Raw genomic sequence first — 25,951 nt, forward strand, 5'->3', positions numbered from 1 at the left:
GATTTTCACTAAGAGAGTCCATTTCTTCTGCTGGTTCTGTGTACGTTGGTGATCATTAAAGGAGGGGGGGTCCTCTCTGCTCAGACCTGCAGAGGACCACCAAGATGCAGCGCGACGCCGTGAAACTTCATAGCTTCTGTCAAAGTTTGGCGGATTTTGTCCACAGTCTTTGGTGAAAATATGAAAACGCTAACGCTGCACACGCTCAGATTCAACAGTCATCACATCAGAGCAACAGTGAGAACGGCGTCTCTGCCGTCTCCAACATTTCACGACAGACGGTTGGAAGCGAGACGGACCTGCTCTTTGGTGATCTTTCCCACAGCAAAGTACGAGGCCTGAGGGTTGGAGAAGTAAAGTCCGGACACGGAGGCAGCGGGCGTCATGGCCAGGGACTCCGTCAGGGCGATACCTGCACACAAACAGCACAGTTACCCCACACGGCACCTCATCATGATAGCACCTCCGCAGAGTCGCCAGAGCAGCCAAAGGCTCAAAGGCAGATCACCAAAGTCAGGTTTACCGACTGTTCCACGTACGGCACAGACATTTCTGAAGGATGACTTGTCTGAAACTCTCAGACTGCTCAGCAATGACCAACAACAGAAACCAGGAGGAAAATGGTGTTTTTAACACGGAGGACAACAATAGAGAAAATGATTCAAAGGACATTTCTGAGTTTTCATCTGGGTGGGTCTTTAACGAGTATTCCAGATTATTGGAACTAAGCAAATAAAATCCACCATTTTACCCAGTAGCTGGTGTTTCTCTCACCCGTCTTCTCCTCCACAGCGGCCAGGTTCCACATGGTGATCTTCTCCGTGTGGTCGGGCTGGCTGGGGTAGCCAGCGGCGGGCCGGATGCCCTGGTACCGGAGTCTGTGGAGGTCCGAGGCCTGCAGAGCTTCTTCGGTGCTGTAGGCCCACAGCTCCTTCCGGACGCGAGCGTGGAGCTCCTCAGCAAACGCCTGCAGGAAAACACGCGGCTTTGAGAGGCTTGTGGACGGACGAGAGAGAAACGCAGAGACGCTCCACAAAGACGGAACCAACTTTCCCCGTCTGTGTCTGATGCCGGGCTTCACAACCTAAAAGACATCCCCCATTAAAAAAGGATCGTTCAAACACCCCCAAAAAAAACAAACAGCGTTGACGTTTCCCTGCAGAACTCGACTTCACACAAACCTGGACCAATGAGAACTTTCTTTGTCCGTGTGTGGAATATAACCAGTCTCTTTTTAACAACACGATAATCTTTCTGGTCACATTTCTTCAAAATGTCACCTTGAAACCAAACTTTGGCCGTGGAGCAGAGGTAGAGCGGTCGACCTCTGATGATTACTTCAGACTTTCTGCACTTTTCTTAGACAGATGTGAACATTTTCACACTTTTCTGCTTCAAAGCTTCGTAGAAGAATAAGTCCAGGATTTTAGGGTGAAAACAAAGATCTGATCACGGTTGAATATTTATGTAAACAGGACCTGAACACATTCTGCACAGCAGACATGGGATGGAGGGAACTGACAAGGTCAACAGCCAATCAGGACGCAGAACTCAGTGTGCTGTTAAAGAATAAATAAATCCAAAACTGGACTGAAAACACTCCGAGTGTAAAAGGTGAACTGTGATCGAGCGAGGGAATAAAAACATTTTCCCATCACAACCAGCTTCTCCTTGACAGCCTAAAGCAGCACTCTGACTCTGACTACTGATCCTGAAGGAAAAAAAAAGATTCAGGAAACAAAATCAGGAAGTTAAATAACAGTATACGGGCAATGAGACATTTCCTAAACAGAAGTCTACATCTTGAAGATTTGAACTTCATAGATGATTGCTCCGACTGCATTGATGTTCTTCTCTTTCGATCCTGAGACTCAGTCAACTATCCATCATGATGCTCTGATCACTTTATTTTGAAAATAAAACATTTATGGCCACTTTAATTTTTATTTTACTTGTTTTGCTAATCTAGCTGGCGTGTGGTGAGCTTCAGTAATCAGAGTACAAAGAGGTCTTCAGAGGAATGCGTCTCTGTTCGAGTCCCTGAACGCGGAAGGTGGATGTCGTTCATGTGGAGCAGCTGTCCGTCCGTGAGGCTGCAGAGTGAACCAGAGCTGTGCACAGGTCACCGGGGTGGTTCTGGAACAGCTTAACGGTTCTGAACACGCTAGGGTGTGACGGTACCTCTGCTAAACGGTCAGCCAGGGCTTTGACCATGATGCTGCTGTAATCGTCCCGCTGGGCCAGGAACTGCTGACTCAGCTCTTCAGCTCCAAAGATTCCCACAGCGAACATCCCCACGTAGTCGGCGACGTTGCTGTCAACGGGCGCCACAAAGTCAGAAAGGCAGAGGTAGGGCTCCGAGCTGGCGCCATCTTTTTCGGCCTGCAGCGGAAACGGAGACGGTCAGCGAGCCACGGCAGACGCAGCCCTCACCTGTCAGCTGACGTCACCCCGAAAGTCTACATTCACACGCGCAGAAAAAGGCTTCCTCACCTGCTGCCGCAGTCCATGAAACGTGGCGACGGGCCGTGTGTCCACGCCCACCCTCTCACTGTGGTTGTACAAGTGGATGTCATCACCATCACTCTGCGCACGCCAGAACCCCACCAGGCCCCGCCCTTTCAGCGTTCCACTGTCAATCATGTCGCTGAGCATCAGCTGAGCCTCGTCGAAGAGTCTGCGAGCCTCCGGACCTTTGGAGCAGACGGCAGCGGAGGTTCAGAGGACGTCAACACTCCGCCTGACGGGTTCTCAGCTTCTCTACTTTACAAAGACGGTTCCTGTACTTCCAAAGGAAGAACAAACCAAAACAAGTCCTAAAGAACCACAGAACCTGGAGGAATGTCAACAGGAATGTGGGCTTGGTGATGCTGCCGTTTATTCTGCTCGGCCCAGAAAAAGGTGAGCTTCAGCCGAGTGTTTACGGGTAAAAGACGTGAATTCCTCAAAGATTCAGTTCCTGCTTGGCTTCAGTGGCTCAAGATAAACAGTAGAACAGCAGGACGTCTCCTTTCCCTCCATGCTGTTGACACTAAGCACCAGAGTCACTGCTGTGAGCCTGAACGCACCGTTCAAAGTGTTTAGATCACAACAGGACTTTAAAACAGTCACACCACTGCCTTTAGTATTTTAAGCTGAAAAAACAATTTTTAATTAAAATGCGACTGCAAGAAATTTAGTTAAAATATATAAATTGGAAAACAGTAGATTTTGTACTTTTATATTATTATTGTTGACATATGATGAAGATTCAATGAAATCAAGTTACTTTTAATTTGTAAATGATTTAATAAAAGCAACTTTAGAGATTTTTTGTATGGAATTTCATCAGAACACTGAGAACTAAACCAAGTCTGAGATCATTTTTTAGGGCAAAAAGATTTTGTTTTCACATAAATCCTGATTCCACGTGTCTTTTTTTTTTAACACATAGGAACATTTCTTTACTCACGTTTCTTTACAGTTTCCTGTCTTATTCTCCATTGCTGTTGGAAAATTCATAAATGTCCTTTTTACACGTTTTCACAAATATTTGATTGAATCTTGATTCTCTGTCAAATGTTTGCGGCTGGTTTAAATCCAGACTTTGTGATGAAGATGAAGACGCTGGCAGCATCAGCCCTCAGATGTCACACCGTCCCATCTCATACGGGACTCTACAGCCGCTAACTCTCCTCTGACATCACTTCTGGAGGTGAACCGGGGACAGACTGAAATAGCTGGGCTGCTTTGGTCTGACGTCGGTTGAAGAACTCCGCTAAACCGGTGTTTTCCAGACTCTGGTCCTCGGGGAACACTGTCCTGCATAACCACACCTGAGTCAGGTCGCCATCGAGCTCTGCAGCAGCCTGACAATGGCAGCAGGTGTGTTTGAGCAGGGGAGGTTTGAAACAATGCAGGACGTTGTCCCCCGAGGACCAGGGTCGGAAAACGCTCAACACACAACATCAGGTAGGGACTAACAACACTCAGGTAGGCCATGTCCATCCCTTTCTGACCACAGTGGACCATCTTCTGATGTTTACTTCCAGCAGGATAAGGCTCCATGTCATCAAGCTGGAATCATCTCAGACTGGTTTCTAGAACATGACAATGAGTTCTCTGGACTCAAACGGCCTCCACAGTCACCAGAACCCAATAGAGAACCTTTGGGATGTGGTGGAATGGGAGATCGGCATCATGGATGCTCAGCCGACAGATGCTGTGATGTCAACATGGACCAAAGTCTCTGAGGAATGTCTCAAGAACCTTATTGAATCGATGCCACCAAGGATTAAGGTGGTTCTACAGACTAAAGGGGGTCCAACCCGGTACCAGCAAGGTGGACCTAATAAAGTGGGCGGTGAAAGTACACTTGGATTCTCCACAGATGAAGATCCTCACCAACAGTCTTGTCATTGAAGATCTTGGGAAACCCTCTGTTGGGGTATTTGCCCCTCAGCTGCCACACATCAAAGAAAGGCTTCCAGTCGATGAAGTCCAGCAGACGGTGCAGGTCGTAACACTCGAACACGCGGGTGCCCAGGAACTGAGGGAGCACTGCAGCAGAAAGACGGGGAGGCAGACTTCATCACCACCCTTTTACATCAGACCAACACTTTAAAGGACTGAGCGTAGAAGGCATGTTAGTAACTGGAAGATCTATTTAGAAGATTTGCCAAAACTTCAGGGGCAGATCTGTTTTCTAATCATTCTAAAGCCTTTCTGAGCGTAGATTAAACGCACTAACTTCAGGTCACTTTGGCATCAACCTTGACCTGAACTGGGTGGGTGGGTGTGGCTGGGTCTCTGTCAGCTCACCTGGTGCTGGCATGGAGGACCAATCAAGGTGTAAAGCCTTCTGCCTGGCCTCAGACAGAGACAAATACCTGCGATCCTGGAACAAAAGACCAACATGCTCATGAAACTCCAAGAAAACCCTTCTGTATTCAAATACCAGCAGTTAGAGTACAGACCATCCATCAACAGGTCTATAGTGATATAGTGAATGGATCAGATGTTAGGGCTCCTTCACCTTCAGGGAGTCGTAGTGCTCTAGCCTGACCTCCTCGTACTCCTCCTTCAGCTCCTCAAAGTAATCCTCCTTCATGGTCTCGTCCAGCAACTGTGAGCACTGAGACAGAAGAAGCAGCTCAAAGGAAAGCATTTGAATGACTTTAATACACATCACAGATTGTGCAAGTCCTAAAGATGGGTTTGGTCTGTGACGCTCATCTCTGCTACACTTTGACAATGAGGAGAAGAACGTAGATTAAGACTCCAGGAGAGGATTTTTAAAGGATTTCTTTGTTTTTTTGGTTTGGTTTATGGCCAAAGTCTGGTAACGAGCGGAGGATCGAGGAGGTTCTTAAAGAAAAAGTCACAGGTCTGTGAGGAACCTTTGCTTGTTTGTAGGATCTGTGACTGACAGATCCCTTATTTGTCCCAATAGATATATATGATCATCAACAGAGCTTTCAGATTAGTGTCTCATTCAGCTCAAGTTGACACATGAGGTTTGCTTCAGCTTTGCTGCCAAAACAGCCATCTGGTCCACTTTCTTACTGACTAAAACCAAGCCAGAGCCGCAAAGTCCAAACATTCACGTTTTGTGTTTGTAAGCCATTTATTTCATTGTTATAATTTTCTGTATAAATCAAATAAATTAATTTTGCTTTAGTTCGTTTGTGTTCCTTTCAAAATAAAGTACATCCTGTGCCAACTATGATCCTCCTGATGCAGCAGATTTGCTTGAACTGGAAAATGCAAGAAAGTCAAACCTAACATTTCCTATTATGACTTTGGTCCGATGTCCTCCTGTTTCTCCTAACGTCTGTTTATTTTTTTGGTTTGTAGATCCTCGCCATCTTCCCCTGAAGCAGCATGAGCGTTCTTACCACAACCACACTCCTGGAGGCGTCCAGCACGTGGATCACAGGGCAGCTGTACCGCGGCGCGATCTTTACCGCCGTGTGTCTCCTGTCAGCCACAGAACACACAGCGCCGTCAGAGGAGGACCGGGGGAGGAGCAGAAACTCAAAGGTCCCCATTTGTCGGAAACCCGTCACCACCTCAGACCTGAACCCATCCACGAAAGCGCAAACATTACTTTGAGGTGGTGGCTCCTCCAATCAGCAATGGCACTCTCATTCCAAGTCTTTCCATTTCTTTGGCCACGTAAATCATCTCATCCAGAGACGGAGTGATGAGGCCCGACAAACCGATGATGTCTGCAGTGGAATGACAGCAGAACAAAGATTTGATACAGAGAAACAACAGAAAACGATGTTTTCCCTGACGGTACAGGCTGAAACATAACTTGATTTAAATAGAAATCATTTTCAGATGACAAAAGACAAACTCTGCTCAATGACTCAATCAAATGAAAGATGAATCTGGACTCCAATAAGTCCAACGAGAATCGGCTCATCTGAGGAATCTGAGGTTCCAGGAAGCTTTTTTCAACACATTTGGTTCCGGTTTGGACTGAAGTATTCTTTTATTTACCGATCTCAGTGAGACAAATGGAACAGGGACTAATAAATGTTGGGAGACATCTGATGGGATTTTGTCCGTCTGCGTGGAAATGACCTCGGTGGCTGATAATATATTAGAAATAGTTGCCCCTTTGACAGATGTATCCATTGCTTGGTTTACTGAAGTCCACTTCTCGCCAAAATGTACTTGATTGGTAAAGAAACCCTTTTTGGAATAACAGTTTTTAGAACAATAAAAGTCGTAAGCGGCGTTGTAACGCCCGCAGGCGTCGCCCCTCGCCCGGCATTTACCCGGCACCACTTGCCGGGTAGCTGCTACACGCACTCAATTTTACAAATTGATGGAAAAAAAACCCAACCATTTTAGTTTGGTCTCCATAGCAACCATTTTACCAACCAACAATTATGGCCACCAGGGGATTCTGACCCCATTGACGTGAGTTCTAGATGAGTTGGCAAAAGTAAATTCTTGGGTTTCCATAGCAACGAAGGTTATTTGTTAACCACGCCCACATTCCTTATATGTTCATATCCAACGTTAAATATTTTGTTCAGCCAATCCAACGCTTTACATTTGAACAACGATACGTTAAATTGCTTCCTAATGACGACCGAGAAGTTTGGAGTTATAGAAGCTGGATGAAGAATCCCTAGGAAGAGTTTTCCTTTGCAGCTGCCACAAAAGGTGCTTTTTTTGCTTTAATGAAAGATGGCGGCCTTTTCCCGAGGTCAAAGGTCAACAAAACATGCCGATCACTTGCAGAAAGGTTTAGTGTCCCATATTTTGGGAAAACGTGAAAATCGCCAAATCTCATATTTTGCCAAAAAATGTGAGGCCATCCTATAATAATTTAAAAAAGGTGTTCAGCTTCCTATCTAATGCTTAGTTTACAGAGAGAACATTCCAATTGTTAAATGTGTTTTTATTCGTTTCTATTCCTGCTGTAGTTTGAAGATCTTATAGGATGTTTAAGGACTAAACAGCAGAGGTGAGTCATAAATCCTCTCTTCACAATGAGTGACGTGCGCTGCAGACTGACGTCCTACCAGCTTTGTGAGCCACTGCCGCTCTGAGGATCTGGTCACAGGGCACCATCACGCCCAGGTCGATGACCCTGGAAAAGGCCACAGAGGGGGTCACCAGGAGCAGCAGGGGTTTGTGAGGCAAAGCACTGCTGCTCCGTCCTGTGAGCTCCCACATCTCAGGTGACAAGAATATGATGGATAGAAAACCAGAGACAGGAGTCCCGGAGTGTTCCCAATAAAGAGACGAGGAAATGATCCCATGACAGTACACAGAAAGCGGGTTAAAAGGCTAAAATCCACAGCAGCAAGAGGATTTCAGATACAAACCATGACACTCCCCTCACCTGAAGTTGTTGCATCCCAACACCACGCCCACAATGTTCTTCCCAATGTCGTGGACATCTCCCTTCACCGTAGCCAGAAGAATGGTGCCCTGATAAGGACTCTGCAGACGAAAAGGACTGCTGAGGACCTTCACGCCTGAATCATTCGATCCTTTGCACGTCTCAACTCCTCAAAATACTCTTCTTTGAATCAGGTCCCTGTCAGCTGGATTCAGCCGTGAACCCTGAACCGGACTGTTCACCATTAGATCCTCAGGACTCCTGTCTTTCACTGATCAGGTTCACAGTCAGACTAACCGTTTCCTCTGCAGACCCTGATGCCGCCATCAGCTCCAGCCTCTCCTTCTCCATGAAAGGGATCAGGTGGCCCACTGCCTTCTTCATCACACGAGCCGACTTGATCACCTGCAGACACAAGCGTGTGTGACGCTTTCTCTGCAGAAATGCACCATTTTCATCTTTTACATCCTAACTGAAGTTAATTTTGACTGTTTACCATTGTTAGAAGTTCAATTTAACATGAAAAATGTCCTAAATGAATTGTGGGGACATTTATTTATTTTTTTAACAATCAAACAGTGTTAGTGTGCTCAAACACAACACCTACACGACAATTCACACGTTACACTGCAAACATGTCAGCCGGAGCTCCCCTTTGATGAAGGTAAATCATCATAGGAGTAGCCTGAACATTCACTGTATATGAGAACTGGACTGAGCCAAAATCCCATAGACTTCTATAGAGAAGCTGTTACTTAAGTCATTTTACTGGCGACCATTCTGGCTCCGATACCCTTTATTAACATCTACTTGACGCCCTATATGTCTTTATGATATAATTTCTGCACTACTAGTTTTTCAAGTTATCAACTAACCAATCAGAGAGCCTCTATAAAAGTAGGTGGAGCCTGCTGGCCCCCACATGTCGGTCAAAACGTTTGACGGATTTCATGCAGCCTGCTTTCAAGTGGTAGGGGTGTGGCCTTCCAACGAGTTCACTCTTTCTTGGTGAGAGTGGTTGCCATAGAAACATTGAGTCAGTCTGACTCGGACCAATCACTGCTTACCAACGTCATTTGGATCCAACATGGTGAAATCCGTATCGTGAAAAACATGGCGACTGAACGGATACAAGTCATTTTCTATTGGTTGACGTCACGCTCGCTCGGTCCAGTTTTCGTACACAATCCAAGGTTCTGACTCAGTAACACTTTCATTCAAGCCTGAGGATTCGCTCAGTTCAAACTCTGATGTTGAGTGCTATGTTCACGTGCGTGTGAGGCGTGTTCAAGAAGGCGGTAAACGCAGGTTCTTGAACGTCTGTTCAGGCCATGACAGCTGGAAGAGGCTTGGTGCCAAATGTTAAAGCGGGATGAATCTGGTGAATCTTCCTCAGCTCTGTTCTGATTTATGACAGACTTGGTGTCAACCATTAGTAATATTTGAATGACCAATTTACAAACGGCCGGTTCCTGCTGTGAATTAAAAAGGACACCATCCATCCATCCATCCATCCATCCATCCATCCATCCATCACTACCAAATCCGAGGCCCCGTTTGACCTGGTTTAGCTTTCAAAGCCCGTTCAATGGTTGCACGTTTTGAGCCTGGGTGGGGTCTTAAAAATGTGGGTGAATATTGAACACGGAAGCCCAAAACACGCCATGACAAGAGGTTTCATTGGAAAGGGTTGCTGGAAAGCGCATTGGCAGCGACGGCGGTGTGAACGCAGCTTTACAGAGATGAACTTGTTCTGTAGCTGACCCTCAAGATTCCTCCAAGAAGAAATTAGATTTCCCTGTTTTTGGTTTGTAGAAAAACACGTCAAAGAAACAAGTCCAGAAAACGCATCTACAGAGAACTTTAGAAAATAATGAAACCGATTTTCTTCTATTTAATGTTGTTTTAGCTATAAACCTTTGTCAGTTCTGCTTCCTAATGTAACAAACTGAACTTTAATCCAGATTTCACTTTTGCACTGAACAGACACGTCGTCTAGTATAAATATTTATTTAGTCTGTAGTTGGCCGGTGGGAAAGGTTTCATTAGAATTTATTGTAGGGAAAAAGTGAAAACACTTGATTTTAACCCTGAGTTTTACTCTGTGTTTTACTTTGACACGCCTGCAGTGTTGCAAAAGTCGTGATTTGAGCCTCACCATCTCTTCAGAGCTCCATGTTCTTGTTGATAGTTTTATGGGATGTTTAAATCTAGTAGATGTTTCGCCATGGACCAGACCCGTTTTAACGCATAAGAACCCATGGTGACACGATCAGTGTAACAGAAAACATCAGACAGGAGTTGGTCTGCGGTATCCGACAAAACTCTCTGTTAAGAAAGACGAGTTGAATTGAATCGAGTCGAGCGTCTTACGGGTTTCCAGATGAACCCATTGTGTCAGTGAGGAATAAAAGAAAAATATTGTGCTGACGGTGGAACAAAGAAACTTGGTACCTGTGGCAGGAACATCTTCCCAGCTCCAAACAAGTCTCCCACCATCTTCATGCCATTCATGAGGGGGCCCTCGATGATGTGGATGGGTCTTTTGTAGCGGCTCACCTGAGCCTGGCACTCCTCCACGTCCTCCACCACGTACTTCTCGATCCCCTGACGGCAACAGTGCAGGAAGCAGCAAAAACACTCAGTCAGGAGAATCCGAGACTTTACGACCTGCAAGTCACCCTCTAAAACAAACAGCATTTACCTCACGACTAGTGAATGCTTTTTGTCTCAATTCAATCAGGTTTTAATAATTCCATGTGTAAAAAGCATTTCTTTCAGTGAATTATTACTAAATATTTATTGTTACAACTTCATTTCTCAAATATTCTAAACAGAATTTTGATTTGAACTCCTTCAAATGTAAATTCAATGTAAACATTTAAATAAGAATTCATTTCTAGAGGAAGATCAGAGCAAAAGACACATCTGAGTAAAGAAATTTAAATCTTTTTGGGATCTTATGTCTCATATTTTCTCAGTAAATACAGCATTTAGGTGAAGCTGATACTGCAGGGTGTGGGCCTCCCTCTACCAGCATTATCAAATAGGAGGACAGGTTTTTACCTAAATCCAGCCAAACAATTGCCTCACCTTAACAAGAGCGTACTCCAACCTCTCCTCCACGCTCACTTCCCTCCATTCATCCGTCTGAACCACCTTTTTCCCGCCTTTCACGATGTTCTGTGGAAGCGAGCGATGGTCTGTCAGGTAACCAGCACACACGAGCAGCAGATGTGCACCTTTCCTCACCTGAGCGTAGGCCAGGAGCTTCTCTGTTGCATCTGCGTCCCTGTTCCAGATCAGGTTTTCACACAGCAGCAGCAGCTCTTTATCGATGTCATCGTAGACCGGTAGACTTCCAGCATTCACGATGCCCATGTCCATTCCATCCTGACCAAACGCAGATCCACAGGCAGGAAAAGAAAACAACCTTTTATTTAGTAAAACTATCAAAATAAAACACTCATCTCCAAAATTCTAATGAGCAGGGTCTTAGGACACGCATCATGTGTAGCATGTATGTGAGCGTGAGGCCTGGACAGGCGGTAGCCATCTTTACCTTGATGGCGTGGTACAGGAAGACTCCGTGCATGGCTTCCCTGACGGCCTCCATGCCTCTGAAGGAGAAGGACAGGTTGGAAAGACCCCCACTCACCCTGGCCCTCGGTAAGGTCTCCTGAGTGCAGGAAAACGGCCCAGTTCACTCGTTAAGACAGATCCCCAGACATGTGAGTTCACACACGGACCAGAGCACAGGACACTCTTTACAGCCTTGTGTTTAATTGGTTTTATCAAGTGCTTCGAATTTATTTATTTATGCTTCATCTGTGTGGGGAGCCCTGCACTTGTAGCTTCCAACGTGACTTAACTATTACAAATAGCAGACAAATTGATTAATTCATTGATCGATTGACTGACATTGAGCAAAAACAAAGTGAGGCTGATCATCTACAGTCTTTCTGTTTCTTTCCATGTATAGACTGGAGAGTAATTCATATCAGCTTGATCAAATGCATCAAGCTGATTGGGTTATAGTGGACAAACCGACAGCCAACAGCCAGCACAGGGGTCTAACAGCTGAAGGTGTGTGGTTGCTGGGGGCAGCAGCTCCAGCACCTTGATGAGCCTGGTGGCCTGGATGAAGTTGACGGCATAGTTGTTGTGTTCCTCCATTCCCGTCCCAATGGTGAGTATGTTGGGATCAAAGATGATGTCGTTGGGATCAAAGCCCACTTGGTTGACTAGCAGTGTGTAGGCACGAGTGCAGATCTGGATCTTGCGGTTGGTTTCCGTGGCCTGAGAACGGCATCAGACGCGTCAAAATAAAGCCGTGTGTTTAATGGATGCGGGCGACGCGCCCCCTCACCTGTCCCTCCTCGTCAAACGCCATGACCACCAGAGCGGCTCCATAGCGCTTCACGGTGGCAGCCCTGAGCAGGAACTCCTCCTCTCCCTCCTTCAGGCTGATGCTGTTGACGATGCACTTCCCCTGGCAGCATTTTAGCCCCGCCTCAATCACGGCGAAGTTTGAGGAGTCGATGCACAGAGGGACCTGGTGGAGGAAAGACACAAGCACGTGTCTCCATCTGGACATCAACTCTCAAGGGGGGCACATGGAGGGTAATAGATCCTAGAGGGAGGCCCACCCAACGATTGGTCCATTTCCGTTTAACCCTAGAGCGCCATCGCCGGGTGATTTTCACCCGAGCAAAACTATTGACATGACTGTCGGCTGTCAAGGAGTCTGTGGCTTCACCAGGGAAGTCTCACATGTCCCAGGAACGGGTGGACCAGAGACCAAGTTTCTAGTTTCTTTTTTTTATTTTTTGTTCTCAAATTTTTTTCAGTATTTTTGAGCATGTTTTTCTTTTTCATTTTGCTACACTTACCACGGTTGGAAATAAAGAAACCCGCTCTGATTTATCGCGTGTTTTGGTCTATTTTTTATGACACGTACTTTTTGTTGGATACATTATATCAGGTAAAGAATTACCCGGCAAAAGTGATGGTGTAACTTTTTATAGCCAAAGTGTTGCAGGGTTAAGTCAACAGAACCCTTCACTCAGAAAATCACATCAAATCTGAGAATTGAAACTATTTTCCAAAAAAAAACATGTTCCAGGTAGTTTTATGTATAAACGAAAAAGTGATCAATTAAAAAACAGTCAATAAAGAGAACAGACAGTTATCTATATCTGACATTACCAACCAGTCTTTGTGTCTCTAGGCAGATAAATCTAAAAAGGAAAGGTTTCTATAAAAATATATACTAGTTCCCAAAGATTTGGGGTCACTTTCTTCTAGATGTGCTACTCTAGAGATGTCCCCTGTGGGGGGTGCCACTGATTTGCATATAGGTAATAATAATCGCAGGTAGGTGGTGGTGGAGGGTCAGACTGCAGTCCTCTTTTTAAAACCTATAAAGTCCTCAGTGCAACAACAATGGCGAGAAATTAAAAAGTTCACACTTTCTCTTGTTCAAACTTTTAAAGAAAAATGCGTCCAACATCACGGGATTATGAAAACAAAGATCTGATCACCATGAAGATTCATGCTGATTTGGCAAACTGGATACGTTCTGTGTAGGAGACGCCACACTGGATTGATTGACAAGCCAATCAGAACACAGAACACAGTTCCCAGTGTAGAAATAAAAAGAAGGTAAAGTTGCACTGAAAAGCAGTGAAACGGCGATAGGCGAACTGCGATAAGGGAACAAGGTGCTGCACATGACGGCAGACTAAATGGGGACTTTATATGGGATTTTACTCTGAGTAGTGCTCAAACTTTTGATGGAGCAGTTTGCAGTTGAAGCAGCTGTGATCTCCAATGTGAGCGCCATGGTTCTCTGCTGGATAAAGGAAGACCCCCCCCTTTCAGGGTGGGCATGTATCACTTCCAACGGGGAAGTTTAAGTCTGTCGATGTTCGGTTCACAGTTCACTCATGGTGCATTTTACACAAACAGCTAGGTTGGAGGACACAAGTGGCAGACACCAGCTGCCTTTACACAAAGTGAGGCTCAGACCCGGAGGAGTGCTCACAGTAGAGCTGCACTGGCAGGAATGTCATCTGAACACCTCCCTGATGAGATGTTCCGACAATACCAAACCGGAGAACCATGACCCGTGTACACTGGAAGGAATAAATGTATCTGGAGACACCGAAGCATCTCAGATAATCAGGAAAAGCTGATTGGACAGGAGCAGGTCTAGGCACCTTTGCTGGGCTCCTAAACATTCTTCTGACAACATCAAGCAGGCCTGCAGTCGGCCTTCAAACATTAAAATGGTAATGGCTCCTTACCCGTGCGATATCTGGCTCAGATGCTATATAGTTACAAAAGCGGGCCATGGCCTTTGGTCCCTCCAGCATGCCCTCATCCATGTTGATGTCCAGAATCTGAGCCCCCATCTCCACTTGGGCCTTTGCGATGGACAACGCTTCCTAAAACCACACGAGGCACAAAGGCTCACTGGCCTCCTGTCAATGGACCATGTTTACATCATTGATGCAAATTGGTAGCACAAACCTCGTAGTGTCCAGCCAGGATCAGCTTGGCAAATTTCCGTGAGCCGGCCACATTGCAGCGCTCACCAATGTTCACAAAGTTGGTGTGGGATCCGATCTTGAAGGGCTCCAAACCTAGGGCAGAGAAAAGGCTTTTGGAGCTGGAGGTTCTCCCACCAATCTGTGTTAAAGACACTTTGAAGTGGGAGCCAGAGCTTTACAAACCACAGCTCAAACAGTCCCAAATGTTAGGAAAAGCTGTGGCATTGCAGGCACGCAAAAGCAACAGCTGAGGATCCATCACAGACCTGCAACAATATGTGGTATTTCCAGTCAAATCTTCTTCTTTGCACAGCTTGATATCGTGATAACAATAAATTTGTGATTTATTGTGCAGGTCTACCACATATAAATAAAGTTTACTCTGACAGGCTTAAGAAAAGCAGGATTTCGGGTCTCTAAATGCCGCCGCAGGACCTCTATTGGTATGAACGCCGCCTTAATATGCTGCCAGTGTTCGATCAGGAAAAGATAATGAACTTTTTATGGTCGATATTATAGAATTCCCATCAAAAGGGTTCAGCTAAGATCAAATGTAACCTGCAGGGGGAAAACAGAGCATTTATAGAGGAAAGTCAAATTGAAAGGCTTTACCTGAAAGCAGCAGGTAGTCTTCATAAATAGCAGTAGGCGGGACTCTGGGTTGACGGTGTTTGACTGCCTCAGATATGGCTCTGCATGGGGGGGGGCAGAGGGAAATGAAACCTTGGAAAATCTCCTGACTGCCATTTTTCTTGGTTACCGACTTGATATTAACCTAATGTGTGACGGAGTGGTCCCACAGCATCCCCCTACGACATTCACCAGGCCGTCCGTGGCGAAATCCTGCACACACACACATGTGGCAGCACAGTCAGCTGAACGGCAAAGGCAGGCCGCAGACAAAGCCTTTCCCGTTTTCACTGATTTAAAACACTCTCTCAGAAAGTGAGAGGAATAGAAAACATGGGGTTTAGAGGGATCTGTCAATCAGACGGTTGCTGGTTCACTTCTCCTCTGATCAATGATGCAGAATAGGACAGTTCAGGCTGAGCGGTTCTGTTTAAATGGGATGTGTTTGGGAATAGCAGGAATGATTAGAAAAACAGAAGCAGAACACTGGAGATGAGAGACGAACCTTTAAATGAGAAGCCGTCACTTCAGGAGTTTCGTCATATCCTCCGAACGTGTTGGGGAGACCTAAGAGGAGGAGGAGACAGTCAAGAGATGAGCTTCAACATCCTAAGGCTGGAACTCTCCTGATTGGTCCAGGTTCCCTCATTAAGGGGAGACGTGTTGGAGGGAATAAGGTCTCTGAAATGCTCCTTCAGCTGTCTGACACCCTCCCTGACCGAGGTCCATGCAAACCGCTGGTACCCTTCCCGCCTCAGACTCCTCCCAGTTATCCAGTCTTTGTTGAGACGTTCCTATCTAAGGCAGCGAATTCCTGAGGTAAAGAGTGTGAGTGCAGACATGACTCCAAAGGCAGTAGGGATGGGCGACGTATCAGCAGATATCAGTGTAATTCCAGTTTGTCTGGTTAGAGTTATAAACTTAGTGGTGTAACAAAAGTGAGCGTTTTCAGAGCATTTCAGCGTTATCAGAGCCATCCATCCAAACGGTTCTGATCCAGATTCCAGCCCAGACGAGGAAAACAAAGACGTTTGTGGATCCATTTGTCGGCAGGTGGATGATCAGAAAGGGGCGGAGCAAGGAGACAAACTTTTTCCACTTCTTCATCTGCGCCTGATTCATCACAATTTGAATAAAGAAATACTCGGGAATAAAAAGTTTTAATTTTATTTTCTTCATTGAATTCCTCCATCATGAGAAAAAAAAACAGCAAAAAACTCGTTTTTTATGATAGTGGGTCTTTAAAGTTGAGTCATGGCATGAGTCTGGACTTCTGGCTCTTCTTTCTTTGTAGCGTTTCACTCTTCATCCGAGGGGCTTCGTCCGTCTGAGTGGTGCTGGGTTCAAGTCCCACATGAACCCACCCACATCCCTACAATTGCATGGCTCGTTAAGAGGAACAAAGAAAAGAACCAAACAGTGGAGAACGCCAAAAGTCTCATGTAATTCCTCCAGGCCCCGTCACATGATTGTTGGCTGGGATTTGGTCCGCTCCAAAACTCCCATCATGATCACACCTGACACCCCCCCCGTGATGGAGCCAAGGAGAGGCTTTTGACTCTGGTTTCTCTACTTTGTTCCCCCAAATCAACAGGAATGTTGGAGACCCATCTGGAGAAAACACGAGGCTTGAACCAGCGCCACTCAGACTGATGAAGCCACTGGGTTCAGCGGTGAAACGTTTCAAGGAAGAACACCTGAAGTCCATATGCCAAGCTTTTCTCGTGCTTTTCTAGCTTTAACCTGTGAGCGACTCGATGACTGACTTACCTGCATTAGGATAGCAGATGATGAAGGCTGTGGTGTTCTTTCCAATGGCCTCGATGAACGGCCTCATCTCTGTTGCCCCCAGCGCGCAGTTCAGCCCGATGCTGCAGCAGAAGGAAGGGCGGATCCCAGTTACTGTGGGGTTTTCCCGCTGCTCTTGTTACCAGGACTCGGGTTTGTGACGCTCACCACAGGGGCTTGGCGTGCGAGACGCTCACAACAAACGCCTCTCCTGTCTGACCCGACAGCGTCCGTCCACTCCGGTCAACGATGGTCCCCGAGATCTGCGTAGAGACAAACGGCAAAGGAGTCCAGCACGAGCCGATAAACATCAGGACACGCTAATGAACAAATACATGACCGACGTGTGGTGACAGGAAATAAGCTGCAGCTAACACTTTAACTGGATATGGAAATGCAAACATTTTTATTTTATTTGGTTTTTATTGGACGTTAAAGGACCTTAAACAGCAACATTGGCTAAACTGACTCCAAAATGAATGAATGAGGTCAAACTCTACACAAGCTTCTTCAATTTGAACATTTTCTAAGTGGAATATGGCAGCTTAAGCAAAGATGAGGACAACATGACGTACGAATATGGGCCTCCTCTCATAGCCCTTTTCAAAAAGGAGGTCGATGGCGAACAGGGCGGCCTGCAGAGAGACGAGAACACAGCAGTTAGAAACAGATGCTGCTTTCACTTACAGGCAAAGGTTTGCTCTCACTGTAGACCTTCATTTAGCATCCGTTTCATGTTTAGATGTCACCTCAAAGCTAAGTTTCACGTGGCAATCAAAACGGTTGTTTTCAATAACTGTTGATTAAACTGAACAGAGGTGAATTAATAAAGTTTCCAGTTCAAACTAATGCTATCTTTTTATTTTATTTACCAACACATGAACAAAGCTAGAAACCTTGGGAAAGAAAACTCCATATAAGGAGGTGCATGGAGTCGGTCAGGTTGAGATTTTTCCCTTTCCAGGAAACTGAATACAAAGTTCAATACATGTCATAACCACGTCTTGTTTTGTACGTCCAGTCCTTCACAAACTGTTCTTTCATTCTTAGTTTGTAAGTAAGTCTCTCCATTGCTGCAGCCTTTTGCCAGTTCTGTTATGGCTTTCTTTGCTGCCACAAGAAGAACTTTTATTATATTTTGGTCCATTTTATATACAGTTGCTTCTAAGTACCCTAGATACGTCATCAGAGCAGTTGGGGGTATCTTGTACCAAAGCGTTTCACATATAGATCAGTGGATGGCGTCCCAGAAGAGCTGTGTCTTTGGTTTGAATCCTTGTCTGTACAAATTCTCCAGCAGAGTTGCTGAGTTTTTGATCCCTGATTTAAAACATCTAATGTGGTTTTTGCATGGAAATTCTCACCATTTCAAACTAATGGTTTTGACAGAAGACTTCCAGAGTTTTTCCACAGTTCAAACAACACTGTTTTGATCTGTACTGCGGCCCATTTGGTAACAGATTTCCCCAGAACCAGCCATAATCCCTCTTCAGTTTCTGAAAACAATGACGGGATACCTTGGCGTTGGCAGAGTCAAATATGGTTTCAACAAGGAGAATGTCTGCTCCTCCGTCCAGCAGGCCTCTGGCTTGATCCGAGTAGGCTTCCACCAGCTCATCGAATGCTGCGGAAAGAGCCGACAGCACTTCAAAGCTTTACGCTCAGACACGTGTCACTGCTTAAACTGCTGTTGTTGTTGGGATTTCCCATCCTAATGTGTCAGAGAGAAAAATCCTCGTATGTACACAACCAACCACTGCAATGGAAATGCAGCTGAACGGTTTGTTTTCTCCACAGGACAGAGTCAGCTGATGCATGGCGGTGACACACTTCGACACCGTCTATCGCGCTCAAACTGTTGGACCCCAGATGGGAAATCTGATCTCCCAGTTTGAAGAGATCAGTGAGAAACGCTGCTCTTTTCCTTGGAAGGAATGAACTGTTTGACTGGATGATACATTTGTAACCACAAGTTAGTCAGACCGTAGAAAGATTGTTGGACAAATGCAGAAAATATATCCTGCTACAAGTCAGAACATTTCTGTACGACTTATCAGGAAAAGGCCCGGATAAACCGCTCCCCCATGAGAACTACTGATGGACAGGAAGCTACTGGAAACTAAACCAGTACAGGAGAAGTAAGACGAGTGTCTGCAGGGACCTGATACAGAGGAGGCAACCAGACGTGTGTGTTCAGGTGAGCAAAAGTAGAACTCAAAGCTGATGAAGACCTACAGCCTTAGACCCACGAGCCGTACGGGTGCTGCAGGTTTTTGGGTCGTAGTGATGAGGGGCCGCAGGTGTGTCTCGCCATTCCCTGGAGGCTCAACGCCTGCAGCATACGTGTAGAGAAATAACGTGCATGAACATTTTCACTCGACAGGCTCATCAAACGGTGCATGACCTTAAAACTGCCCTGATGGGTGGATACGGCTCGTCTGTGGGGAAGAAATGGCAAACCTTTTCAGGCCTGCAGAAAATGTTACGATCTACGGTAAAAATGTTCAGGCTGCGGGCAACAGGTTGCAGCTAACACTTAAACACCTACGGTAATAAGTCAGGGTGACGTAGGTGAGACGCAGGCACGTCGTTTGGATTTTTTAAACTCCCTAAAACCCTTTGCAAGGGGCCTGTAAGTGCCGTTCACGTTGTACGTGCGCGCTCCAGTACGTCATACGGGTGTGTGACTTCCATTAGCCCTACAAATACTTCATGACACACGTGTTTCATTTAAGGTGGCCACACAAACCTCAAGGGAACTGAAACACACCCCGGTGCTCCCTTGAAGGTGCAGCCACTCCTCTCTATAACCCTCCTGGACCCAAAACCCTGCGACACTGGTTCTGGTTACCCCCTGTATGAGTGCATGTGACTAAAGCATAGACAGGAGCTGTCCTGAAGAAGAGCAAGCTCGTTTAGCTGGAATGAAAAGGAGGGCGTGTTGGTTTTAGGTCTACGTTTAGATGCTTATTGCTTGAAGACTTTCAGCCAGAATGAAAGGAAAAGCATCTCAGGATGAGGCCAGGGCTGCTGGGATACAGGGGGAAGAGCTGGAGATGTGAATGCTCTCCTGGAGGATGAAGAGGAAGAAGGCAGTGGTTTGGACAGGACCAGAGGAAGGACGAGAACGTGAAAAGCTGTGGGTTGGAGCTGCCAGAGCGAAGCCTGAAGGAAGTTCTCTCACACCACAGGGCTTGTTTGGTCTTACAGGAGACTCCTACACCTTTTTGTCATGAATGATGCTCAGATCGCTTTTGCCGTCTTACTGATGTTCCTGAAGTCCGGTCTCTCCACAGACGGTGAAACCGACAGGGTTTTGTTGGTGGGACCCAACGCTCCCGCCACAAAGCGCTTCACACCTGGGGGCACAAACACAGGTTACGGCTCGTGTCGACCACAGGGAGGCGTCACACCCGAGGCGCTCCAGCTCACCGGTTTGTTTGGTGACATCATCGGCCGCCTTCCTTGCGAGCTCTGCCGATCTCCGGTTAAGAAGATAAGCCTGCAGACGCACAGGTGGGTTAGTGGAGCGACGCGCATCAACGACACTGACTGAAAACAGTTCCAGCTGATGCTGCTATGCTGTTCACTGTGAGGTCAAAGCCAAATAATCCACTTTATTTCCATTCTCTTCTAGTCAATGTAAACGGCCTTCACAAACCAGATCATGTGACCATAACTGCTCACGAGGGGGCTTTCCCAAAAAGACAGTCTGATCAGTAGGAACTGGTAATCACTGTCAAAACACGGACTTTTTTTTTTTTTTTTTTTTTTTTAACTTGTCCTGTCCAACAGCTGGGCAGACAGATGAGAGCCTCTTGTGTTGGACATATTTTACTTTAACAAGAGGGGTTATTAATCTTCAGACAAACCAAAGGTATGACTGAATAAACCCCTTTTGTAATTGAGGCCAAACTTTATTAATTTCAAACATGTCTGAAGATCTTTGGTGTTGGACCGGACGGAAAAGGAAAGAAGGGAAGAAGAGAAGAGAGAGGGACGTTAGAGAGAGGGGGGTAGGAGGGTGATAATAGACCTTTTTCGCAAAAACCGGAAGTACGTCATCAACGTGTAAACCTAGTTCCGGTTTGTGCTTCGCTGGCAGAGGAATGGCAGAGCCTAGAGTGTTTTCGAAGAGCCTGAGTTGTGTTCCGAAGTTCACCAGCACCGATGTGATGAAGAGTGTGAAGATGCAATCGTCCACTAAAGGAAACAAATTGGACAAGGGATATAAATTCGTCCACGAAGAGTTTATCCACCATTACCAAGGTAAGCTTCAGCTAGCTTTAGCCATAGCCGCATCACCGGTAACTCTGTGTGTTTACGTCAACTGTAAATCCTGGTGTTATTAATTTGTAATATAAGGCATAACACATCGCAGTGAATATGTTGTGTGTATGTTTAAGTGAAAAGGCATGAGATTAACATAACACCCAAAAATTTGGTGAAGCTGTAAATAAGAAATGTTAAGTTGCCCGTATGCGTGTTCATTCTTTTTGCTGCGGTTGCGGCACTTTCTTCACTTACTAGTATTATTTTTCTGAAAGTATGGTAAGCAGAAGTCCTCTTTTCCTGGACATGTCCTCTCTTTTGATACTTATAATAAAATAACATTGAACATAGATGAAATGTAATCATATTTGCTTCATGTATGCAGCTCTGAACACCAATTACTCTCGATGAAATATCTCACAAACTCACTTCACCCCTCATTTTTACCAACTCAAATCTGGTCACCCTACTGAAAGTTATAGTTTCATGTTACATTGATGTAGCAACATAAGTATGTCTTAACTGTAACCTATTTAATTTATTGTGTCTAGATATCGCTGGATGCATTAAGTGCCAACCTGAAAGCTTTCTCCTGCAGTTGTGTGGCTGCTAAAGGATTCTGCAATGACATCCTTTTGCCATCCTGTTCCAGAGCGCACATTATTCACAGCTGGGTCTGCAGGCTGCTCCACCCACCCTGTCCTGCACGAGTGACTTGCAAAGACGGCACAGACCAAGAGCACAGGTGGGTTTGTGATCATATTGTCATTATTTTTTAAGAACGGATGTGTATCCATAAGAACTGTAAATTATTATAAAAACACCCCCAGTAGTGACTACAGACTGTAATTGCTTTCTGCGTTTTACTTATAAGGGAATCCATCCTGAACCGGTTAGTGAGCTGGTGGTGCAAAGGCCCAAAACAGTTGGCAGGGACGGTCTGAGGTCCACACTGTACAAGGCATATACAGGTAATTAACTTTTTGTTGCTTTGTGAGCAAGTTTTTTTTTTTTCTAATCTTATGACTAACCAAATTATCATTACAGCAGATATAATGAATTAAATTTAAATGTAGTTATGCACTTATGTCTAACTTTTGTGTGTTGTGTTTCTCTTGTGTAGGACCACAGCCAGATCCATATATGATGGCATCTGGAAGCAGATTATGCCAGGTGCAGCCCCCTGAGATGGAATGAAAGAGAACTTGGATATATATTATGGCAAATACATGAATGCATACCTTAAATTACACTTATCTTGTCTTTAACAATCAGTTCAGCCTTCTGTCTTACTGTTGATCTGTAATGTAATTTTTTATTGTAAATGTTTGATGTTATTTGAGTTGTGATTAATCAGTTGTTGTTACGCATACCAAAAAATTAAATGAGGCACAATTTTGACCAAAATTGTTTTATTTGTTCATCTAATTTTTTTGTGTAGTCAAAGTCACATTTCAACAGAAAAATATTAAGAATATAGCAATTATATTTAATTAGATTTTAAGAATATGTGGAAACACTAAATTTTTCCATACTATTTGCACATTATACATTATTTAAATACCAAACATTAATTCACTCTTCAAAACAAAAAAGTCCATGATAATTTCCCAAAACACGGCAGTTAAGCCAGATCTGATTCACACCGCCCATCAGTGTGAGCGGCACAGGAGAGTCCCTGATGTGAACGGACTTTATCTTACTGATCACTCTTTCCACTATAATTCTGAGGCGGGTGATGGCTGCGGTTTGTTCTGTTTCCTCCTTGCTGAATTGAGCTGAAAGCTTAAAAGGTGGAATGATGATCTTAGATCCAATGTCAGTGAGGAGGTCTTGAACGAGGAACTTTTGTCCGCCATGACATCGTCTCCTGGCTCCAGCAAAGGAACTTGGCTTCTAAGTCATGGATGTAATCCAAAGCCTCATCCAGAGCACCTGTGAAGATAAAGAAATTAAAAATCAGTCTTAATATATTAATGCTACCTTTCAACACAACACAGTAATCACGTTTTGAAAAGTATGTTAAGTATTTAATTACAAATACATTTCATTTATTTTTGTTAAGGAAATTACAAAATGACAAAATGCTCAAAAGTGATTAAATACATGTAATTAAAATAGGTGAGAGCATGAACATCTTTTATTATAAATATTAATTTGTTCAGGTAGAAATGCATGTATCCAATAACGGTACACATAGTTGACTAACGTTAACCAAACACATTATGAACAACCTTACCTGCAGGTGGGTGTGTCACGTAGTCGTGATCCATCTTTACTGCCTTAGCTTAGCCACCATGTCGCTAGTATCTTCACAGCTTAGCTGCATAGCCTGACGTTTGAGGTTCTGTCATATTCTGACTCCCTTCTCAAAGGATCAGTAAAGTTGTTCCAAGGGAAAATACTCGGGGCAACACCACTCTTCAGGCGACGAACGACGCAGCCGCACCACAATCCCGGAGCGAAGTTAGTAAGTGCCGGCAGCAGAGGGTGCTACCTGTGTTTACATTAAAACTATGCCCTTCATCTCTTCGGATCGCCTATATCCATTTGGGTTTCAGGTTTGGATCCACAGGAAAATAATGAAATGAAAGGTAAGGCTGTTTTTGGTTGGAAGACGAACAGCCTGGAACGCAACAGAGACTGCAACTCTTCGACTCTGCCATTCTTCATATCTGCTGCTACGCTAACAGGAAGTTGTTTTACACGTCATTGACGTATTTCCGGTCGAAAAATGCGGAAGTGTGAAAAAGGTCTATAGGAGGGGAAGGGGGATAAGACCATGAAGCAGCATACAGCAACAAGTTTACTGGTTGTTAATCACCATGATAAGGCTCAAATGCAGTACAAAAAGGGCGGAGCCTGTCCACACACACACCCAAGTGTCAAACACACCTGCTAGCTGCAAAAATGTCCATCTGTCGACATGTACACAAAAAAATATAGTGCTCACACGCATACTTATGCCTTTAAACCAACTAGAGTGAAACATTTCACTCATTCAGTCACGCAAACCGCCAGTGCAAAGGTGAGCCAACACCCGTGCTCAGGTGAGTGCTCATGTTCTTCTAAAATGGATGGTGGAACGTGAAAAGAAGGAGGGAGAGCGCCCACCCATCCCCACCCCAAGACCCCCACCGCAGCAGCAGCGGCAGCCGGAAACCCCCCAACGCCACACGGAAACCGGCAGGGAACAACCGCCGCCCGGGCGACCAAGCCCGCCACCCAGGCCAGGGCCAGCAGGACCGCCGCAAGGCCCCCAGAGCCAGAGAGCAGGGAGGCACGGAGGGAAAGAGAGGGCCTCCCCAGCCCAACCAGGAGAACAGCCCCCCCGCCGCGCCGGGAGAACCCAACGCAGGGCCCCACCGGAGAAGGACGCCCACAGCCCCAGACGAGCACCCCACCACCACCCAGGAGTTCCGGGCATCCCCCCGCCCCAACCCCAGGTACGAGCCAGGACCCCCCAAGGGAGACCCCCCCCGCACTCCAGGCAGCCACCCGCCCGGCCCATGGTTGGTCCAGGGAGGAGCAAGGCAGGGGCCCGCCGCCCCCGCCCAGGAGGGGGGAACCCCGGGGAAAAAAAGGAGGGCCCACAAGGGGTGTTGTAAATATGGCCCGACCAGGCTCGGCCACAGTTGGAAATTTGGCGGGGCCCAGCGCTCAGGAGCAAGGACCAGAACCCACCCCCCAGGGACACCAACACCCCCGGCTCAGATGTAATGTGAACCCCCCCACCGCGCGGAGAGAGCACCGCCGGGCCCAGGAAGCCGGCACCACGGGGACACGGCCGCCGTTGCAAGGGGCCCGTACCCCCCACCAGGGAAGAGGCAGGGGACAGATGGTCCCAGGTCCCACCTTCCTTGCAAAATGTGTGTGCGTGTATGTGTGTTTAAGAGGGTGTATGTGTGCATGTGTGTGTGTTTATGTAGGGATGTATATATTGAGGGGGGAGGGGTGTGTGTACTAAGGGGGGTGCAGTTAAAATTGGCGGGTAGGGCACTAAGGGGACATCTCCTATGGATTAACACGGACTTTTTTTGTTTGATGATTAAAAACTAGTAATCTAAATAGAAGAATGATTGGATTGAATGACAGGAAGAGGAGGAATCAGGCAACAAAACCTCAATAGTGGAGACACGACACAAACGGGATTCAAGACCTGAACTTGAAACTTTTACAGACTACAGGTCTGAAAATGAGAGACCATTATTCAGGACTTCTCTCACTCATGTCACCAGTAAAGATCAAAGTAGACGACTTTTCTTAAATATATTTTCTCAGTTCATTTTCCATCCCGGAAGTAAGACGACTCGATCTCTGAAGCTCCGCCCTCAGCTCCTTGTGGTGCCGCCCATGTCATGACGTCGTCCTTGAGTCGGCCTCGGCAGCGTGTCTGCGTTTCGCCCACGAGAACAGACAACATCTGGACGTTGACATTGAAAACAAACCACACTGGAGGCAGGGAGGGTGAGGCGTCTGGCCCAGGGACACAACAACAGTTGACTGGGGGGAGCGGGGTTTACACCGCCGACCCTTCGATCACTGGGCGACCCGCTCAACCACCTGAGCCCCCCGAGAACTGAGGAGGACGGCAGTTAAAGATCACTTCTGCCGCTACGATAACTTTAAACCATGAAGACAAAAGAGAGCAGGTGGAGTTTCACCTGCAGAGATCCCAGACGGTAAAACGATCACAAATGGTTAAAGAATCAGCATTGGTCAGACGGGGGGAGCTGTGGTGAGTGCAGCGTACCATGTGTTCAAGTCCGTAGTCTGCCTGTGCGATGGAAGTGCTGCTGAAGGTATTGGTCTCAACGATGTCGGCCCCAGCCAGCAGATACTCCTTCAGACACACAGAGGA

At 46.0% G+C, this 25,951-nt stretch overlaps 1 protein-coding gene and 1 long non-coding RNA gene across 4 annotated transcripts in view; one reads left to right on the forward strand and one right to left on the reverse strand.

The window, feature by feature from the left end:
- Window positions 1–25,951, reverse strand: part of mtr (5-methyltetrahydrofolate-homocysteine methyltransferase) — a 30,823-nt gene that overhangs the window by 1,171 nt on the left and 3,701 nt on the right. For 2 of the 3 annotated variants that reach the window (XM_004080726.5, XM_023949371.2), the window contains exons 3-32: window positions 25,844–25,933; window positions 20,251–20,320; window positions 20,085–20,177; window positions 18,336–18,442; window positions 17,394–17,453; window positions 16,987–17,081; window positions 16,801–16,901; window positions 15,536–15,597; window positions 15,176–15,243; window positions 15,013–15,092; window positions 14,381–14,493; window positions 14,155–14,295; window positions 12,216–12,401; window positions 11,966–12,145; window positions 11,409–11,525; window positions 11,099–11,239; window positions 10,940–11,029; window positions 10,301–10,453; window positions 8,144–8,251; window positions 7,847–7,947; window positions 7,524–7,591; window positions 6,089–6,209; window positions 5,877–5,958; window positions 5,015–5,113; window positions 4,801–4,876; window positions 4,384–4,539; window positions 2,494–2,693; window positions 2,182–2,382; window positions 775–967; window positions 300–412 (exon numbers count right to left, since the gene is read on the reverse strand). In XM_004080726.5, coding sequence (XP_004080774.1) covers window positions 300–412; window positions 775–967; window positions 2,182–2,382; window positions 2,494–2,693; window positions 4,384–4,539; window positions 4,801–4,876; window positions 5,015–5,113; window positions 5,877–5,958; window positions 6,089–6,209; window positions 7,524–7,591; window positions 7,847–7,947; window positions 8,144–8,251; window positions 10,301–10,453; window positions 10,940–11,029; window positions 11,099–11,239; window positions 11,409–11,525; window positions 11,966–12,145; window positions 12,216–12,401; window positions 14,155–14,295; window positions 14,381–14,493; window positions 15,013–15,092; window positions 15,176–15,243; window positions 15,536–15,597; window positions 16,801–16,901; window positions 16,987–17,081; window positions 17,394–17,453; window positions 18,336–18,442; window positions 20,085–20,177; window positions 20,251–20,320; window positions 25,844–25,933 — 3,465 coding nt within the window. Of the gene's footprint in view, window positions 1–299; window positions 413–751; window positions 968–2,181; window positions 2,383–2,493; window positions 2,694–4,383; window positions 4,540–4,800; window positions 4,877–5,014; window positions 5,114–5,876; window positions 5,959–6,088; window positions 6,210–7,523; window positions 7,592–7,846; window positions 7,948–8,143; window positions 8,252–10,300; window positions 10,454–10,939; window positions 11,030–11,098; window positions 11,240–11,408; window positions 11,526–11,965; window positions 12,146–12,215; window positions 12,402–14,154; window positions 14,296–14,380; window positions 14,494–15,012; window positions 15,093–15,175; window positions 15,244–15,535; window positions 15,598–16,800; window positions 16,902–16,986; window positions 17,082–17,393; window positions 17,454–18,335; window positions 18,443–20,084; window positions 20,178–20,250; window positions 20,321–25,843; window positions 25,934–25,951 lie in introns of all 3 variants that reach the window. The other variant, XR_013651556.1, reaches the window with a different exon arrangement.
- On the forward strand, window positions 20,968–22,379 carry LOC111946388 (uncharacterized). The gene is made up of 4 exons (XR_013651557.1): window positions 20,968–21,087; window positions 21,743–21,835; window positions 21,965–22,061; window positions 22,214–22,379. It is a non-coding gene; the product is annotated as an uncharacterized LOC111946388 (long non-coding RNA).

This window comes from Oryzias latipes, chromosome 19 (genome assembly GCF_053564925.1).
Source record: "Oryzias latipes strain Hd-rR chromosome 19, Olatipes_Hd-rR_3.1".
In the NCBI taxonomy this organism is placed as follows: Eukaryota; Metazoa; Chordata; class Actinopteri; order Beloniformes; family Adrianichthyidae; genus Oryzias; species Oryzias latipes.